This window comes from Oratosquilla oratoria, chromosome 37 (assembly GCF_046742065.1).
Source record: "Oratosquilla oratoria isolate Oo_2021 chromosome 37, ASM4674206v1, whole genome shotgun sequence".
NCBI lineage: Eukaryota > Metazoa > Arthropoda > Malacostraca > Stomatopoda > Squillidae > Oratosquilla > Oratosquilla oratoria.
Genome location: NC_134813.1, coordinates 13,146,306 through 13,166,305, shown reverse-complemented (window position 1 = coordinate 13,166,305; position 20,000 = coordinate 13,146,306). Strand labels below are relative to the sequence as shown.

The 20,000-nt window shown below is 38.9% G+C and overlaps 1 protein-coding gene across 19 annotated transcripts in view; it reads right to left on the bottom strand.

The window, feature by feature from the left end:
- Window positions 1-20,000, bottom strand: part of lap (phosphatidylinositol-binding clathrin assembly protein lap) — a 204,559-nt gene that overhangs the window by 30,903 nt on the left and 153,656 nt on the right. For 18 of the 19 annotated variants that reach the window (XM_076175216.1, XM_076175221.1, XM_076175214.1 and 15 more), the window contains 2 exons: window positions 15,726-15,875; window positions 15,492-15,618 (listed from right to left, as the gene is read on the bottom strand). In XM_076175216.1, coding sequence (XP_076031331.1) covers window positions 15,492-15,618; window positions 15,726-15,875 — 277 coding nt within the window. Of the gene's footprint in view, window positions 1-5,092; window positions 5,192-15,491; window positions 15,619-15,725; window positions 15,876-20,000 lie in introns of all 19 variants that reach the window. The other variant, XM_076175231.1, reaches the window with a different exon arrangement.

The following is a 20,000-nucleotide window of genomic DNA, read 5'->3' as shown; positions in this document are numbered from 1 at the left end:
AGGAGGGCAGTTGCCACCCAGCTCTCTATTTGGAGAAGTAGAGAATAGAAAAGGCACAAGAAATAGTTGAAGTTGAGAGAAAGGCCCAGCCTTGCAATAAATTACAAATCTTTTAGCATTATCAGCCAAGCTCTGAAGCCTCCAGGCCATTCAGCACATTTCTTTATTAAATGTATTGGTTATAGTAACAAGAAAATATTTTCATTACTAATTTGAATGCATTCATAGTTTATTAAATATAGAAACATCAACTATAGTAAAATTAACTTCCACAACACTTTCGTTCTCACATACACAAGGACCAACCTTGGACCCTGTCTGGAATCTAAGAGTCAGCTCCTCAAAGCTGCATATCCTGATTAAGGTGAGGAAGCCGACAGATTTTCAAAAAGCCAGCTTCACTATCCATTTTGCAGGACCACCACTTGTAGGCATCCGTCACTGATCTCTTGATTTAGTGTAATGTCACAAACTTAGGTCCCTTCATCCTCACCCAACTCTCTACCTAGCACTCATGTTTATCTCCCTTACCAACCCCATCCATATATGTATACAATACATTGCACAACCATGGCAACATCACACATCCCAAAGACCCACATTTCCTCAAAACACACACTCCAATCACAACCCTTACACATGACCTACTACATACATACATACATATACCAAAGGCTTTTTCCCCTTATACGGGGGGTAGCCAAAAAGAAAAAGGCATAGAAACCACTCCCATCCATTCCATTTCCTATATATTCCACTCCCATCCATTCCATATCCTATTCCACTCCCCTCCACCCTCCCTCATATCTTGGCACCTCCTGGATGATGGGTCATCCCTGCATCCTGTCCACTGCCCTGGGTCAGAAGCAGTGTCGCAAGACACAGCACATCCACAGCAAGGCCGCTTCATAAATTTGGTGACCCCCCTTCTCCGTCCCCTCATGCAGAAAAGGAGAAGACAGGGAGAAATCCCTTTGGACTGCGTCAATTTTTTTTCTCATACATACTTCCTCCTACTCATGTTAAATTTTTTACCACTTTCAACAGACTTCTCCCTCTCCCACAAATATCTTAAACGTTTCTATCAACCCTGTCCCTGTCATATAGTTTCCCAAAGTCCATGAAAACCCAAAAAACATTGCCACCTTTAGCCAACAACTTCTTGCAAAGAGAAAAGAAAGGAGAGAGATGAGAACAGTGATAGGCAAGTTGTGCCTGGAATGAATGAGAGAGAACATGATTTATATATATTGATAGGGATATGATAAAAGAATTTAAGAAGAAATACTTAAGTTTATATGGACCAGAGTGGTTGGTAGGTGGGTAGTTACAAGGGCATTAGCAGATTACAAGGTATCCAAGACAAGAGCAGGAGAATGTCTTGCCACATGAAAAGGAGATTAAGAGAGGACATTAAAGAAGGGATAGATGCAGAGAAGTGGTGTAAATGACAATATCGAGTGGGAAAGGGAACAAGGAAGAACACCTGGTGAGACTATAAAGAATAGAAAGAAATGAAAGAGGTGTTTCAAGGAGAACCTTCTTGTGGGCTAGGATGGTAATTCCTTACAGAATACTTTTAAGAGCATGGAATTCAATGTAGTATAGCGAGTCCTCCTTATACGGCAATTCTTTATCCAGTAAATTCAGTTACGGTATTTGGTAATTACTACCCTCGATTCTATTTATGGTAATAAAAATTCACAGATATGGTATCCGCTCGTGTTTTGAAGAGGAAAGAGCAGGGAGAAGGTACGTCTACCATATCCTACTATTACATGTTATAATGGGTTCGGTATACGGTAATTTCAATTTGCGGTAAGGCTTTCAAGAACGCATGTGTTCCGTATAACGAGGACTTACTGTATACCCTTAATATGAGCTCACTTGCAGCACGGCAGGACTCTTATTGCCTCCACTCCTGATTCTCAAATCTATTTGGTAGCTAAGTATTAAAATGGGAAAGACAAAGTAAAAGACAAGTGGAATAGATGGACAGAATGAAAAGGCAACAGTGGTGGTAGCAAAAAATAAGCATGCATACAAGGAATGGTTGCAAATAAACTAAGAGGCTTATCCCTCCTAGTTCCCTTATAAATATAAATAAACAAAAACACACACACACACACACAGCTCTTCCCCAATTATTCCTTTTGTTACTCTTCTCTTGTTCTGTGGGTTTTAGCTCGCTTTTCAGCTGGTTTCTTTCTGCAAGATTAGGTGCATAGCTTGGGTTGTACTTTTTCCTGTAGACTCTTGAAATGTTTCTTGCTGGCTTTCTGTATTACCACTGTCATATCTTTCACTGCTTTGCATACAAGTGGAAAGAGTTATTACAGTGAAGGTCTAAATTCTTTTCTATTGCCTTCATGTAATCTTGCCATATTGCCTTCTTGTTGTTTTTCAGTTATTCGTACACGATATGGTTTAACAACATAAACTTCCCTCTCTTGGGAGGCTAGGATGGTGCCCCTTACAATGGACTTTGTAGCATGAAATTTAATTAACCATGCCCATGGTTCAACTTCACCGATGGCAGGATTCGAACTGCCATTCCCTTGACCTTCACCCAAGTAACAACACCCTAACCTGCTCTGCCAGCAAGGTCCCATAGGTTTAATTTTTTTTCTCAAGTTCTTTGGTGATCTTTATTGGAAAGTGGTCTAAGGCGAGACTATAGTTGAGAGAGAGGATGAGCACATTATTATACCTGGTGATGTTGCTTATTGGTTAGGTTCTTCAGTGAGGAGTTCCTGGAGTTTAATACATTCAGACTAAGGAATTGTTCCAGTATTTTGTTTCCTCTTTGGTTTGCAGTTTGTGCATTTGTGTGTATGTAGTCATATTGGATGATGTGGGTTTACCAGTGCACTGAGAGGTTAGAATTAAGGGGTTGTATCTCTTGGTGTCCAATGGGGAGGGTAGTATGTAGATGCTTGCAATGTTATCATGTGTGTGGACTGTGATCATTTCTACTTTGCTGTTAGTGATATTTTCTTTAGTCCCATTTTTAGCTTTTAACCTTTGAGTGACTGATGTTCTGTAGGAGAGACAGCTGGGTGAATTGTGTATGTAGTGCTATGAAAATTTATATCCATATATTGTCAAACAACAATAACAGGGAACTTTGTAACAACCAACTCACATGTGTATCTAGACCAGTGGTTCTCAAACTATGGGTCGCGACCCAAAGTTGGGCTGCGATATCAATTTTGATGGGTTGCAGGGACATGGAAAATTCTTACATTTTCAGAGTATTTCAAATATATGACTAATTTAGTTTTCTGAAGGAAATGCAGTGCCATGGATTCTGTTAATATAGTTTTGTTAAAGAAAAGCTGTACAATTTTCTTTTCCAAAGTAAAGGGTATATATCACTGCCCATTTGGTTTCTCTTTACTTTATTCTGGGTCCCGAAGGATTGAAATGTTCCAAATAGGGTCGGTCATGAAAAAGTTTGAGAACCACTGATCTAGACCTACAGATGGCCTCTGACATGAAAGAGAGTATCAGGGCAACAAATTAATTTATTGACAGGGTTCCACTTTTTTTTACATGTCCATGGCAAGCAAGGGAATAAGAATACTTCCACTATGGTCACATATGTGATTTAAAACGTAACTTAATGGAACAGAGCAAGGAGAATGAGAACCAACATTTTTCTCCTCCAAGGAACTGATAACGAGTACCTGCACAAAGTGCTCCACCAAGAACATAAATCACCCCTTTGCTCCCCATATTCAAACTCCATAAACCTTCTCACTTCCATTTGAAGGTACGACACAAAGGAGCTGATACTTCCAACTGAAACAAACTCTCTTTATCAATTTTGTATTTCCTTGATCTTTCAACATAAGGAGTGCCGACAACTAGCAACTGCTCCCTTCCTACTACTTTCAACAGGTGATAGTAAAACAGGTGTACACTAGAACAGTGTAGACGTTAGTACAATTCTTCTTTTTGCTTATTCATGGGAAGATTTGTCACGAGGCTGCAGGTTTCCAGTCAGTGAAATTTGAGGGAACAATAAACCAATTCTCCCACAAGAAATGCAGGCATGCTATGTTTGGCCACCTCACACAAAAGAGGAAAAGCCCTTAGTACATGCACATTCAGATTTTCAAAAATGCAACTGACATGCTTCCATCTCTTTACCCTTTTTCATCTTTTTTCTTTCTTTTTTCATAACCATTTTCATCTTTACCCTAATCCATTCATTTCAAACTGGAAAATTTATGATTTCCCTAAAGGCTTCACACTAATATTTGTCTTCTCTTTTCAGATTTTTTCTCCAAGTACAACCTTGTCATTAGTTTTCATACTGATAACTTGTTGCTTCTCCTAATATTCATACACATATGAACAATTTTGATCTATCAAACAAAGACAAGAAATTAAAATGCAGAATTACTACAACTAGAACTTGACTTTTCAATAGAAGTGGAAAATAAATGCATTATTTGCCACTGAACAAAAAAAAAATATATATATATATAACCCTTCATTATTTTGCCTTTCCTTAACATCCTCCGTCAAAAGGGAAGAGGGAGGATGCACAAATAAGTGGTGCCAGGAGTCGGAGTAAGAGTGGGAGAGTGAAGGAGGTAAATGAAGCAGCTACAGCTCAGTCACCACAATGAACAAGTGAAAATGTGTGTGGATGACAAGTTCGAGAAAATCTTATAGAACTAGGTAATGACCTGTCCCATGAGAAGAGTGCACCATGTATGAACTAGCAGTAATGCTGCGAAAGAAACAAGGTGCAATGTTCGCTTCATAGTTTAAGCAGGAGTGAAGGATGTGTATTATTATGGGAGTGAATGAAGAGGAGGCGGGGTATGAGAATGATGATCTCCCAAGCCTAGACATTTGTGTTGTGTATAACTAACTGCCAAAGAGCTGAAGGAAGAAGAAACGGAAAAAAGAAAAGGAAAGAAAACAAAAAACAAACAAATTATACAGAAGCAAAATAAAGTAGCAACCTATCTAAATACATCTAAATGAATATGCAGAGCCTCTTTGAAGATGACCAATTAAATGGTAGTAAACATAAGAAAATAAACATAATAAGCAAAACTAAAGGAGGACTTACTCTGGGTGTGGCTACTGGTAGCGCCGAACACGACATCGAATGCATTATCACTAACAAAACCAGAGGAGGACTGGGAGGTGGTGATGTTGCTGCTGAACCCTGAGAGACATAACACTAAGTGTTACTAAAACTAGCACGCAACTCCACGGCATGTACTGCTACAAGAGAAAAATTAACAACCAAAGAATGTTTACTACAACACTACCTTGGTTGTTATTTTCAAAAACTAGAAGAGAAGAGCTAAAACTAGCTGGAGAACTCAACAAATATATCTAAGTACTATAATTGCTCATTACAAAACTTCGTTATGCATGTATGCAATAATAGCTATGGAACAACCAGCTAACAAAAACTAGTTGGAATACTGCTTATATTCTTGAAAAGATAATCTGGAAAAAAATAACAAACCAAGAAAATAAAATAGATAAAGCTTGCTCAGCTCAAAAGTTCTCCTGAACTTCTTCGCTTTTCAAAAATCCTGAGTAAACCTTATAATCTAAAATACAGCTTTGCATACTCTAATAATCTGTCAAATACATTTTCATGCAGCTTATCCATTTACATGCATAGTCAAGCCAGTTTCTTTATAAAAAATGGAAAATATATATATACTGCATATGTATACTACAGGTCTCCTGCTAGAGTTTAAAGGCAACAGATCAGTTAATCAAGAGTTAATGTCTCTGTACAGGGGTATATTAACTGCACATTCTGTGTTGTCTACTGTTTAGTAGCTTGTGATACATCTATATCCCAGAATTATGCTGCTTTCTTCAATGAGTGGAAATCAATCTTTCCTTAGAGAGAAAAATACTTTAAATCCACTAGGAAACAAGACTATCCAAATGTTATCTTAAGATATCAGCAAATCTGAACTCTCATTTCCTAATGGTTTTTAGTATATACGATATTACACGTTTGTAAATATTTTGCATCTTGTATTTACCTAGTTGTATTTTACGGGAAAAGAGCTATGCTCGTAGTGACCCACTTTTGTATCTTTCAGCATCCAGTTTGATCTTAAATTCTTGTATAGTTTTTGCACCATTTCCTCATTCAATTTGTTCCAGATACCTACCACTCTGTGTGGGAAGCTATTCTTTTTCAGATCTCTTCTGTAACTATCCTTTAATTTTTTTTTTTTTTCATGTCCTCGTTTTTCTTTTATCCCACTTTAGTAAATCAACTCTAACAAGGACTTCCATCCCTTTCAGAATTCTGTAGATAGTTAGATCTCCTCTTTCTCTTCTTTGTTCCAGGGTTGGTAGTTCGAGTTTGTCCAATCTTTGTATGTCAATTTGGAGAGCATTTGTGCCATCTTTGTCTTTGCTCTTTGAATTCTTTCTAATTTATGTTCTTTTTAGTACTGGGTGTCCATAGTGTTGCAGCATACTCCAATCTTGGTCTTATCAATGTAACTAATATTTTCTTTACCATTTCTTCATTCAGGTAGTCACAGGCCACTTTCATTGATCTTAGTAAATTGAAAGTTTCTCGGACTATTCTGTTGATGTGTTTGTCTAGTGCCATGTTATTGCTGATAGTTACTCCTAGGTCCCTTTCTGAGTTGACATTTTTAACTTCCTTTGTACCAATTTTATATTGTCCTGACATTCTATTTTTGTTTTTCCAAATTCCACTATACTACACTTCTTGATGGTGAAGTTCACCTTCACACTTTTGACTCCATTCCCAGACATTGTCCAGGTCTTTTTGTAGTCATTTACAATCTCCCTCTGTACTTACTCTCTTTGGTAGTTTTGCATTATCTGCAAAGAAGTTAATACAACATTCCACACCTTCATCCATGTCATTTATATGTATGGCAAACATTATCGAAGCCAATACAGAACCCTGTGGGACTCCACTCATCACTTCTTCCCAGGTCAAGTTCTCGTCTCCAAGCATCACCCTCCTTTTTTCCCTTGCCTGTGTGATTTATTCCTTGGCTCTATTTCCTCATCCTTCAGCTGAAATTCAATTGTAATATGGTCACTTTTTCCTAATGGGCAAAGGTAGTTCAAGGAGCTGATGTCTGGCTCTTTGGTTAGTAACAGATCTAATCTTGTGGGAGTATTATTTCCTTTTCTCCAGGTCACTTTTACCAACTGGGTCAGTGTGTTCTCCAATGCTATACTCATCAGTGTTTTCCCCAGGAATCTGCTTTGCTATTTGTTTCCCATTTCTCCCAGTTGATGTCACCATGATTAAAATCTCCAATAAGGACCATGTTACTATTTTGTTCAATATTTTACTTTAGTTTGATCTTTTAAAGGTCAACTGAGGTTTTTGTTTTCTTTACTTTTTATTCTATGTATGAAAATACAACTTAGAAGTTAGAACTCTAAAATGCACATTTCTAGCATTTTGTAGTCTTGATTTTATCCAAATAGCATGATTTTAATAGTGCCTGATAGCAGACAAACTTGTAAATGTTGTAGTTACATTTTCCACCACTAGGGCAGCTGATGACATCAGTAGTGTTGTTTACATTCTTGAACATGGCCACAAACACCATGGGGATTTCACATTGAGTGAAGAAGATTTATCAGATTTGGATGCCCTCCCATGTTCCAATGTGGGTATGGTGCAAGGATACATGTACAAACCAATTCAGATATCCAAACAAGACTCAACTGACAAAGTAATGTTGAGAGTGAGGAATCTTCAGAGGATGAATGCCCAGAATAAGCAGGGAATAAGGCCTACCACTTCCCTTCTTCAAACCTTCATACGCATGTCTGATGACAAACCAACAAAATCATGTGGCTGGTCTGGTGTGATGTACGATTGTTTGTGTGCATTTATGTACGTAACGTATGCATGCAGTAATGCATTCCAACAAACTCACCAGTCCTTATTCCCTACTTGTTCTGGGCATTCATCCTCTGATGATTCCTTGCTCTTGACATGTTCTTTGTCAGTAGAGTTTTGTTTGGATATCCGAATTGGTTTGTACATGTATCCTTGTACTATACCTACATTGGAACATGACAGGGCATCCAAATCCAATAACTCTTCTTCATTCAATGTGAAATCCCCAGTGTTCATGGCGATGTCCAAGAATGTAAACAACACTACCGATATCATCAGTTACCCTAGTGGTGGAAAATGTAACTACAACACTGAAAAATTCATCCACAATCAGGCACTTTTAAGATCATCCTATTTGGATAAAATCAAGACTATTAAAATTATAGAAATGTGCATTTTAGTGTTCTAACTTCTTCAAAGTTACATTTTCATACCTGAAATAAAAAATAATCCCCGAACCTTCTCAGTTGACCTTTAACATTTCTTGATATTCAGTTTCATCCCAAGAGCTTGTCTTGGAGGGAACATATGCCACCATGAAGTCTCTTTCATTGTGTCCTTTAGTACTGATCTTTAGGTGAATTACTTCAGCCCTGCCTTCACTCAGATTTGCTTCTTCCACCTGCATGACACTTCTTACCACAAACATTACTACCATTTTTATCTTCTGTCTCTTCTTCAGGTGTATCTGTTGTTCCCCAACTGTATATAAAAAAACTTGGGGAGTTTAGTCTCTACTAGACACAATATATCAGGCTCATTTATCCTTAAGTAATCATATATCTCCAACCCAGCATATGCTATTCTAAGTTTCCTTGTAGTACTTTGCAATACTGCCTTGTTGTTTTATCAGAAACCATTTCCTCACCTTCTGATTGACAACTCTCTCTCTCTCTTTCTCTCTCAAAAATCTTCTTTGATCCAATAATTTTGGCTTCCAATAAGAGCTTTTGTGTCTTTGCTCATTCCTCTTAGCATTTTTCCTAATCCAAATATTTTTTAATTTTTCTTCTCATGCTAGCTTCTAAGACTTGCAGATTACTTCTTTTAGGCATGCACAATTTTTCTTATACTTGCCTAACCTATACACACTGTCAAACTGGTCTGTTACATCCAAGTTCTTCCCACAAGTTGATGTAATTTTCCTAATAATTTGCATTCTTTTTCTTGATGTAACTTCCATGAGGTGTTGTATTCTTCTTGGCATCCAAAGAGTAAGACTCATTTAGACTTGTCTACAACTTCTCTGAGAGAGAACCTTTACTATTTCTTGTTCCTGGCTCTCACCTATTTCTCCATGATCTCTTTTAAAGGTTATCCTCTTTCTCCTCCATGGAGTTTTGATTTTCTCTCATTTATGAGTTTCATTCTCCCTTCTCAATTTATCAATCTCCGTTTTTTCAGCCAGGCTTGTATCCTTTTTCTGCTCAAGTTTATTCTATAGATTGTGTAATCTAGCTTCATGCGAGGATGTTAAGTCTAAATCTTTCCAACTACGAATTTCACTTCATGGCAAAGTATTCAACTTGAGACTTTTCTTTTTCAAATTTATTTATACACGAGGTGGTGCAAGAGATAAATGTAAGGGCAATGGGTCAGGGACTGGAGATGGTAAAAGAAAATGGAGAAAAGTGGGAGATAAGCCAGTTGTTTACTGACGACACTGCTTGTAGCACGATCAGAGGAGGGATTAAGGAAGTTAGGTGACAGAGTTTGGGAAGGTGTGGGAAAAAAGAAAGTTGAAGATAAATGTGGGTGAAAGGTGATGAGATGTACAAGGAGAGAAAGTGGCAGCAGACTGGAAGCGAGTATCATCCCCTTGCCTGGCAACTTTTTTTTATTTTATTTATTTATTTATTTTTTTTTTCTCTTTTAGGAAAAGTTTCAATAAGACAATTTTTTTTATTGCTTTTTTTATAGTATTGTTCATATTGATTATGGATTTTTTTTTTTTTTTTATATCTACTACCAATATTTTACTTGAAAATTTATTTCAAAGATACCATTTCCAGCAAAAACGAGATCTCGTCTTCCCTTTTTTATTGTCTTTTTCCCAACTTTAGAATCAAAAGTAAAGGGAAATTACACACTTATTTTACTCATTTTAATATCTTATTTTACAATTGATAATCTGGGATTTCCAGTGAATGGGAAACATGGTGGTGGAGAAAGCATGTTTTGTTCCGACATGTCGACACTAATGTCGTAAATCCTCCTCCCTCTTCCTCACTTGAGAGAATAGCCATCATCAGATGAACTTGCACTCTCATCTGATGTATCCAAGCTTCTAACTGAAGCTTCATATTTATTCTCATCTTCTGAGCTCGACATCTGGGCATAATTCATAAAGAAAAAGTGTGTGTGTACAAAAGCAACGAGTCTGCTTCATTTGACTGATACCTTATCACTAACAAATGTATCCCAAGGCGGATGAGACACAGCTACCAGACATACGAATCATCGAGTATACTAATTGATGGCTAAGAAGGGCCCTAATTCAACGATTATACTCGCCTGTGTCTGTTTTTGAAACATTATGTTTGGACGAGTTAACTCGTTGCACTCTGAAAAAAAAAAATTGGGTGAAGACGAATTTACTCGTCCTTGCTGGGTAAGGGGTTAAGGGGGAGAGAGGAAATTAATAGTTTTTGATACTTGGGTGCAAATATGGTGGGAAAGGGAGGAATAGAGGTGTAGGTAGAATGTGGACTGAGAGCAGCAAGTAAATGCCTAGAGGGATTAAAAAGTGTAATGAGAAATAGACATTTGTGAATGGATGTTAAGAGGTAATTATATGACAGCACTGTATGGAGCAGAAACATGGAACATAAGAGAGGAAGAGAGGAGTTTGAATGTGTTTGAGATGGGTGCCTGAGAAATATGACAGAGGATACTAGGCTGAGGAGGAGAATGGGGGTGGAAAGGAAGTTGGGAGATTGGGTTGATGAAAGAGTATTGGGATGATTTGGATACATGGAAAGAATAAGTGAAGAAAGATTAGTAAAAGAGGTGAGGAAGGCAGAGGTAGAAGTAAACATGAGGGGGCAACCAAGTATGAGATGGATGGATGGGGTAAACGGGGCACTGGGAAAGAGGCAAATGTCTGTTGAGGAAGGATGAGAGAAGACAGAAGACAGGGGTGAATGGTGAATGGTTGTGTATGGATGCTGTGATGCATGAGGGGGAATGGGTAGGGGATAGGGGGATGAGGGAGTATGTGTGAAAAATAAATCTATGCACCCCAAAGGGATTTCTCCCCGTCTTCTCCATTTCTGCATGAGGGGACGGAGAGGGGGGGGGGGAGGCACCAATTTAATGAAGTGGCCTTGCTGTAGATGTACTGTGTCTTGTGACACTGCCTCTGACCCAGGGGAGTGGGCGAGATGCAGTGATGACCAGTCATCCAGGAGGAGCCAAGATAAGGGGGAGGGATGGGAGTGGAGGGGATGGGGGTGGATGAGAGTGGAGTATGGGAGTGGAGTATGTGGGGATGGAATAGGTGGGAGTGGATTTTATGTCTATTTTCTGGCTACCTCCCTTGGAAGGGGGAAAAGCCTTCAGTATGTGTATTTTCTGTACTAGACAGATTAGTTTTTGTAACGACTTACCTTTTTTGGGTGTGAAGCCTTCAAAATCATTCAATACTAGTGTAGATATAGCAATGAAAGATGATGGTTTGTGATGTAAACAAAACTAGAAATTGAATTTGATCTTGTGTTTTCTATCACGAGTGACTTCATAAACAAAGGCACCTATTTTCCTACACTTTCTTCAAAAGTTTAAATCAGTGGCATTTTGGCTTTACTGTGACCCTGAATAGCTTTGCTTTCCTCCTATCCATTCAATTTGTAAATTATTTTAATCTAGCTTTGCTTGATAGGCAAAGATAGTGCGTCAATTTTCTTCACCGTCGCTGTGTCATGACAAAGATCACTATTTTTTCTCCCTGAATCTGTCCTAAGTTAGAACCAGCAATATTTTGCCGCTATTGTGACCCTGAAATACCATTGCTTCCTCCTCTGGTTTTGCCCATTAAAGGCAATTCGAGGAGCATCGTGTCATGTTGAGTCGCCACCATGCAAGTGTGTACATGCATGTAAAGGGTATCCACTGACTGCCACATAATCTTTATCTTGAATGTGTATGTAAATTTTCATGGAGATCCATTAAACTATATTTTCTACTGCTTTTCCAATAAACAACAAAAACTGAAATTACAAGTCTACAAACAGAACCCTTAATTCTGCACTTCTGTTAAATGAAATAACGACAATAACACCCTTGTGGTGTAATCGAAGTGTGCTGGCTTTGCATTTGCTTAGTTGTAGGTTCAAATCCCACACTTTTCTTCGATTCTCAGCAGGAACTGTTACCTGCCCCAACAGTCCAAGTGCATAGGGCAAAGGTAACAGCTTTGGTTGCAGCTACACACACCCGACGTATGCTCCTCACCTTATATCTCACCCTTAACAATTATAACATGGATAACTACAGCAACACAAAACCTTTCCACTGAGTAATTTATGGGCTGAATCTGTGGCTGTGAATGCTTTCCCAAAAGCTGCAGGTCTCCTGCAAGAAAGATCTGGGGCAAGAGACCGAGTGACAAAGGTAAATACAGGGATAACGCAGCCCTGAACGCTTGGGTTAGATTTTGAGCTATGAATATATTCATGATATTACTTTAATATTTTTTGAGTAAAGTCTGTTCCAAGGTACTGATCAATATCTTTATCAAAATAGTTTTTATTGCCATAAATTAGGTATCACTAGATTTGTAATTCATTAATTTGCAATAATGCAAGTCCATTATGAAAAAATGGTTTAATTGCACTAGTTACAAATTGAAGCACAATAAACACAGATAATGGCAATTACATTTCCCAGAAGCCTCTCCTACTGTCCCCTTGTACGTTTCTTCTACTTTTCTTGGATAGTTTTGGTGTATGTGGAGTTGCTGATGGACGACATAGTGCCTGTGTTTTCACTCCGATTGTTTTAGTTTAATGAAGATTCGGTTTAACATTGCAAAACTCCCACTACGAGGCTAGGACAGTACCCCTTTCAGAAGACTTTGTAGCATGGAATTTAATTAACCATGCTCTTGGTTCAACTCGCCGGTGGCAAGGTTTGAACTGTCATCTCCTCGACCTTCACTATGAGTAGTGATGCCCTAACCCACTCAGCTAGAGCGCATCCAATTTAATAATAATTAATAATTACAGGTGCCCATGTTCCTCTGGAACATCCCTCTTTTCACCTCTTTAATCCAAAATCTTAGTTTGCACAAGAGTCTTACAGTAAAATCCTTAACCTATTCTAGGTTGATCCCTTCATGTCCTCCAACATTTTCCAGTTTCCAAATTAGTGTTCCGTGTAGCACTTTAAGAGCTTCCTCTTGCTGTAAATATACAATCTCTCTAACTCTTTCATGCAGTACATCAACTGCTTTTGAATGGAAAATCAACAAATTCTTTCCATAGGCCTTTCTTTTTCTGAAACCGATTGGATTATTTACTGGATCTCCCTTCTCCCTTCTCCATGTAATTCATCCACCTGTCTTACACAACCTTTATGCATATTTTGGATATCACACTTGTCGAGGATACTAGTCAGGGGTTCCTTCCTACTTTCTCAAAGTGCTACCACATTTGTCTCCAAGGAATATATAATCACTTCACATATTCTATCCACCAATTTTCTGTCTGTATCAAATCAGAAATGATATCCGATTCTTGGGCCTCTCACACAAGTTCTTAACCCCTTCCATACGGTGCCGCACACGTAGTCGTCATGGGGAGCGAGTGTATTCGCGAGGCTGCCATATCGGCGTCTTGATTATATTTATTGTAGTTGCCCCTCCATAATGACATTCTAATTCTTTTGTAATCGCATTTTCTATGGTTATCAAAATTCACGGGTGAAGAGAGAACGATCGATGTAAGCGGTGACTATATTTTATGATGCGAGTATTATTACGACACGTCGTACGGCTGGCATTGGCTGCTGCCACCGAGATCTAAGTCCATGACGCCTACGTGTGCGGCACCATATGGAAGGGGTTAAATAACCGAAGTGCTTCTCACACAAGTTCTTAAATAACGATAGTGCTTCTCACACAACTTCATACAACTTCTCTAGCTCTTCCTTTCAATATTAAACCAGACTGAAAATTCATTCAATATTTCAATATCCTTTTTTAGTATCCTTGTATACTTTCCTTGTGTGAATGATAATTTTGACACAGCCCAAAGGGATTTCTTCCCGTTTTCTTTTTTTCTGCAAGAGGAGACTGAAAAGAGGGGTGGGGTCACTGATTAAATGAAGTGGCCTTGTTATGGATGTGCTGTGTCTTGCTGCATTACTTCTGACCCGTCATCCAGGAGGAGCCAAGATAAGAGGGAAGGGGGTGAATAGGTGTGGAATATGTGGGGATGGAATGGGTGGGAGTGGATTTCATGCCTTTGTTTCTTGGCTACCTCCCTCGTAAGGGGGAAGAAGCCATTGGTATGTATGTATACTTTCAGCTTGAAGACTCCTCTATGTTTCAATGTGCCATTTATAAATCTACTGAACAAGGTATAGCCATATTTACATCTGTCATCTCATGTGGGGCATTAACAGCATAATTTTCATTGTCAATATTTTAGAACTTCAGTGGCATGGCTATGGACCATGGGCACATAGCAGTCTTTCATAACTAAATATCAATCTCTACTCAAAAACTTCTACCGACCCTTTTTTCTAGTGCCCTCCACAAGTCTCCTTGATCACCACTTACTACCTTTTCAACCCGATATTGTCCCCAAAACTAATACTGCTGTCAACAATAAAATTCTTAATATATGTAAATTTTATCTCTTTCAAAGGTTCCTTCTTCTAATTGCTGTGTATTCATTTCTGATACTCTTGCACTTATTTGTCTTTACTGTCCTTTTTCTCAAGGTCTTTGTTTTGCTATCTCACAATTTCTATTACACCATTTTTTTTTCTCACTTATTTTAAGCACATTACTCCACACCTAAGTTGTCAAATTTCAGGACAACTCCCCAGCATATATTTTATCTATCTAAACTCTTTCCAATTTACTTCCTCAAAGAACTTTTTCTGTCATGTATAATTTGCTTTGGCAAAAATGCATCTTGTTCATACAACTCTTTAGTTTTGCATTTGCTATTTAAAAGTTAAATTCAAGGACTTCACATTCATATCCCTTGACAAAATACTTGTATTTCTGCAATTCAATCATATGAAGTCTCGCTGGTGTATCATCCTCACTGTGTCTGTGATCATGCAATACCATAAATCATGTGATCATGTACAAGAGGGTAAAAGTGTGGGAAAGGAATGCAAGGAGTACAGTACAAATAACTAAAACCCATCTACCTGGAGAGGTACACATACATGTAAAGGTTCTTGCCATATTCTTTTTAATGCATTGCATAAACTGCTGTGGAAAATATACATACATTCATGGTGCTGCAGAAAACAAAGAACCGACTCAATTTAATGAAAGACTTACATATCTGAGAGGCATAGAGGATTGAACAACTGGTGTTGAAGAAAAAGTTCACTAACGTCTTACCATTGGTGAATGGTTGTGTGGCTGCTGGTGGGGCAGTTGTGGGGGCTGGGGCACTGCCTGCACCCCCCATCATGTCTGCAAATGGGTTGCCAGCAAGTTGTAACAAGTCATCAGATGCTTTTGTAGCCTGGAACCAGTTAAAAGGCTTGAAACAAGCTAAAACTGGAACAGAAATACAAGTCACAACAAAATAGGTTATTTTATTTATATCAACACAGAACCCATCTTCCTCACCTGCGCTGAAGCAGCTGCTGCCCCTGCAGCATCCGTGGAAGCTCCGAAAAGGTCGATAATTTGATCTGAACCATTCTTGCTTATGTTACCATCTGGCACAGACTCGCTTGTAGGTGAACTGAGGAAGGGGTTGTTCTTGGCATGCTCCGACTGCACCACGATACAAAGTAATTAATATTCACTGTGGCATTTATGAAAGTTTTTATATAACTAGCAACCATAAAACATGCTCCCTAGAGTTTCTATGAATGGAAACTCACAGCCCCAGTAGCTAGCAACAGTCTTCTGGTTCTCCCATAGACCTCTACAGAAAAAAAAAAAAAAAATCTATTTCTATGTTACCAGCTAACAGGTAAGGGACAAGGAAGACAAAGAAAAGATGGGAGGTAAGGAAGGAGGGGATGACAGGAGAAAGAGGAGAAAGAACAGAAAAAGGAAGGAATGGGTTGTTTGTCAGCTCTCTATATGTGGGACAGTAGGAAGGGGGAGGAAGAGTTGATAGAGATCTCGGGTCCTGTCCAGAGAGTGAATGCCAGCTCCTCTGGGTTACATCTTCAGATGTAGGTGAGGGTGTTGACAAATTCTGAAAATAGGTGGCAGAGATGATTCTTTCTGATATATATATTTTTTTTCCTCTTTAATGAAAGTAGCAGTTGCCGACAAGCATGACAAGTTAAACACCATACGAGGAGCCTTTATTTAAGCGAAACGTCATACAAATAAAGGCTCTGTCCTCATATGGTGTTTAACTTGTCAGTCTTTCTGATGTCCATTTCCCAAAACCACCACAAGAGGCAGGCCCTTATTGTAGGACCTTCCACGTACGTACAGCTACAAATTCATTAACCCCTACATTATAGTGATGCACCACAGCCTATTGCACTATCTGGCCCCAGAGTAAATCTTCCAAAAGTCATCGCTGTGCCAACAAAATTAAACAAAAATTAACAATATTAAAGTGAAAACGCATGAATATATTCAAAACTAAGAATATCCTCTATAAATGGCAAAATGAATGATCTGGAATGTATGTATATACATGTGAATATCCATGACTGTATATGTATGAACATATACATGTACACACATACATCTCTAAACTATCAAATTCCTTTATATTAACTTTTGCCTTAAGATCCAACCCAATATCATTCTTAAAAGATATTCCTCACTCCTAAATTTTTTCATTTATCTGCTACAGGAAATTCTATCTTTTAATTTCCTCAATCAGCTTAATGAAAATCAACCTAACTCTTTCATAATTAAATTTTTCTTTCCAAAATTTCTCGGTTCTAACCATACCCAAGAACTATGAGCTGCTCCTCATCATGCAGCACAATCGAACAACATTGGACCCGCATTCCTGTTTATTTTGTCCTGGTGTATTTTGTGCATAAAATTTTCAGACTGCATATTCATGTGTGAGTAAATATTTCCTGTCCACAAAATCTCCTGTATACAGACGCTCCTCAACTTACGTTTTAGTTACGTTCCGAACGGCCAAACGTAAGTTGAAAATGAACGCAAGTTGTTACTGTACTATACATCGGTAAATTCTATTACCGTATCTTATAAAACACCCCTAAATCATTAATTAAACACATAACATTGTAAAATAATAACAATTTCAAATAGATTAAATTCAAGCAACATAAATTGAGATGGTGGAGGAGGAGGGGGAGGAGGAGGAGGCAAGGCATGTTCAGTTTGTAGTCTGTGCAATGTAAACAATGGACGCAGCGTCGTGTGCAAGTATCGTTTGAACTACGGAGAGCACGGTAAACTAAAAAAATTCACTCAAATTTTTTTTTTCTTACTGTCAGTTCAAACGTAAAATCGAAAAAACGTAAAACGAATGAACATAAGTAGAGGAGCGTCTGTACTTAATTTTGCAAGAACTAGCGTCTTCTATCTATATACCAAGGGTTTCTTCGCTCTTATAAGGGAGGTAGCCAGGCAGGGCACACACCCACACACTCCAATTACACCCTCATTGACCACCTTCATTTTCTTCTCCTTCCTTATATACTTAATTTTATGCAAGACAATATTGCACAAACTAATTTACCCTCTCACTTGTTTCTAGTCCAAACTCTCGTAACCATTATCTCCCACTCATTCACCCTCAACTACTTTGTACAATTTTACCATGACCACAAAACCATTACCACTTCTTTATCCTTGCAATGTTGCTACTAAAATCATTACTACTGCTATAACAAGCACATCCAACAATCCATAGCATCCGAATGAAACATACCCCACATTTATCACATTACATGAATGTCCACTCAACAACACAGGTATAAGCAACCCCTAGAATACTGTAACACACAACAGCATCCCACAGTATTCTTTGCCATCCCCCCCCCTCATCATCATTAAATCCAAAACTAAGTTAAACAGAAGAGTTCACCTTGGCAAGTTCCACTGCAGCCACCATACAACATTTAGATATGCCATCACAAACTAAGCAAAATTATAGTTTGTACAAGTTCACTTGGTCATGCTGCCTTACACACAATCACACACATATCTGAGGTGAAGGATTTCTGACAAGAACCCAAGAAGGGAACTGGTTTTGTCCACAAATCCACTGACACCAAAGGCTCCCAAACACCTAATAACTATTACTACCATTGCTACTTGCCATTTAACTTCCTAAGTGCCTACTTTTTTATCCTTGTATTCATATGCAATACAATATGCTTCTGACCCAGGGCAGTGGACAGGGTGCAGGGATGACCTGTCATCTAGGAGGTGCCAAGATAAGAGGGAGGGAGGAGGGTGGAGGATAGTGGAATATATAGGTAATGGAATGGGTGGGAGTGGTTTCTATGCCTTTTTCTTTTTGGCTACCCCCCCCATGTAAGGGGAAAAAGCCTTTGGTATATGTATGCATTCATATGCACATATAAAAAACCCTTTCCCTCCTTATCAAGTGGATGGCAGAGTTGAAGCATATACCCATTCTTCCCCCATCTCACACCCATACAAAAACCCATTTCTTGTCCCTTCTATCTTGGCTCACTGTAAATGTAAGATCATCCCTGTCCCCTACCCACTTCTCAGGTCAGAAGCAACACAACACAGCATCTTCACAGCAGAACCCAACAGCCAAAGCTGGTTTACTTCAACAGATTCATTCAATGACAACCTTACCTCTTCATCCACTAAAGAAAATACAGAATAGACATGAAGAAATCCCTTTGAACCTTGCCAATTTCATCTATTCACAACCACTCTATAAACAGCTATCTTTTGCCCTCTCCCTAACTTGCATGCCAGACATTTCTTTCACACACCATGTCCATTGTTCTTGGTCTTCCCCTACAAGTCCATCTACCTCCAACTTCCACACTCATTTCTTCTTTCCATTAACCCAAACCATCTACATAATGAAAATTCCCATCTGTCATAAACAACTTATTTACATTCATTGACTTTGTATGCAAATTTACAGCTTATTACTTGAATTAATAATAATGATACATACATACATATACCAAGGCTTTTTCCCACTTACAAGGGAGGTAGCCAAAAAGAAAAAGGCATAAAATCATTCCCACCCATTCCATCCCTGAATACACTCCACACCCCTCCACCCTCCCTCTTATCTTAGCACCTCCTGAATGACGGGTCATCCCTGCACCTTGTCCACTGCCCTGGGTCAGAAGCAGTGTCGCAAGAAACAGCACATCCACAGCAAGGCCGCTTCATTAAATCAGCGACCCCCCCTCTCCGTCCCCCCATTGCATAAAATGAGAGGACGAGGAGAAATCCCTTCGGGCTGCATCAAATTTTGCTCACACATACTACCTCACCCCCCATCCACCCGCCCATTCCACCTCATGCAATCACATCATCATCCATATACAACCATTCTCCATTCACCCGTCTTCTGTCCTCTCCCGTCCTTCCTCAACAGACATTCCCCTCTTCCCCAAAGCCCCCTTCACCCCATCCATCCACCTCATCCTAGGACGTCCCCTCATGTTCACTCCCTCCACATCTGCCTTCCACACCTCTTTTACTAGTCTTTCTTCACTCATTCTTTCCAATAACAATGATATTAACAACAGTAACAAATAAATATTAACACACATCAAAGGCTTTCTCCCCTCCACAAGGGGGTTGACTAAATCAAGGTATACACCTTCATACACAAAACCTACCGAACACCCCTCCCATTTTAGAAACTCTAGGATAAAGGGTCATCCCCGTCCATCACCCACTCTGTCCAATTGCAATGCAGAAACACACAGCACTTCCACA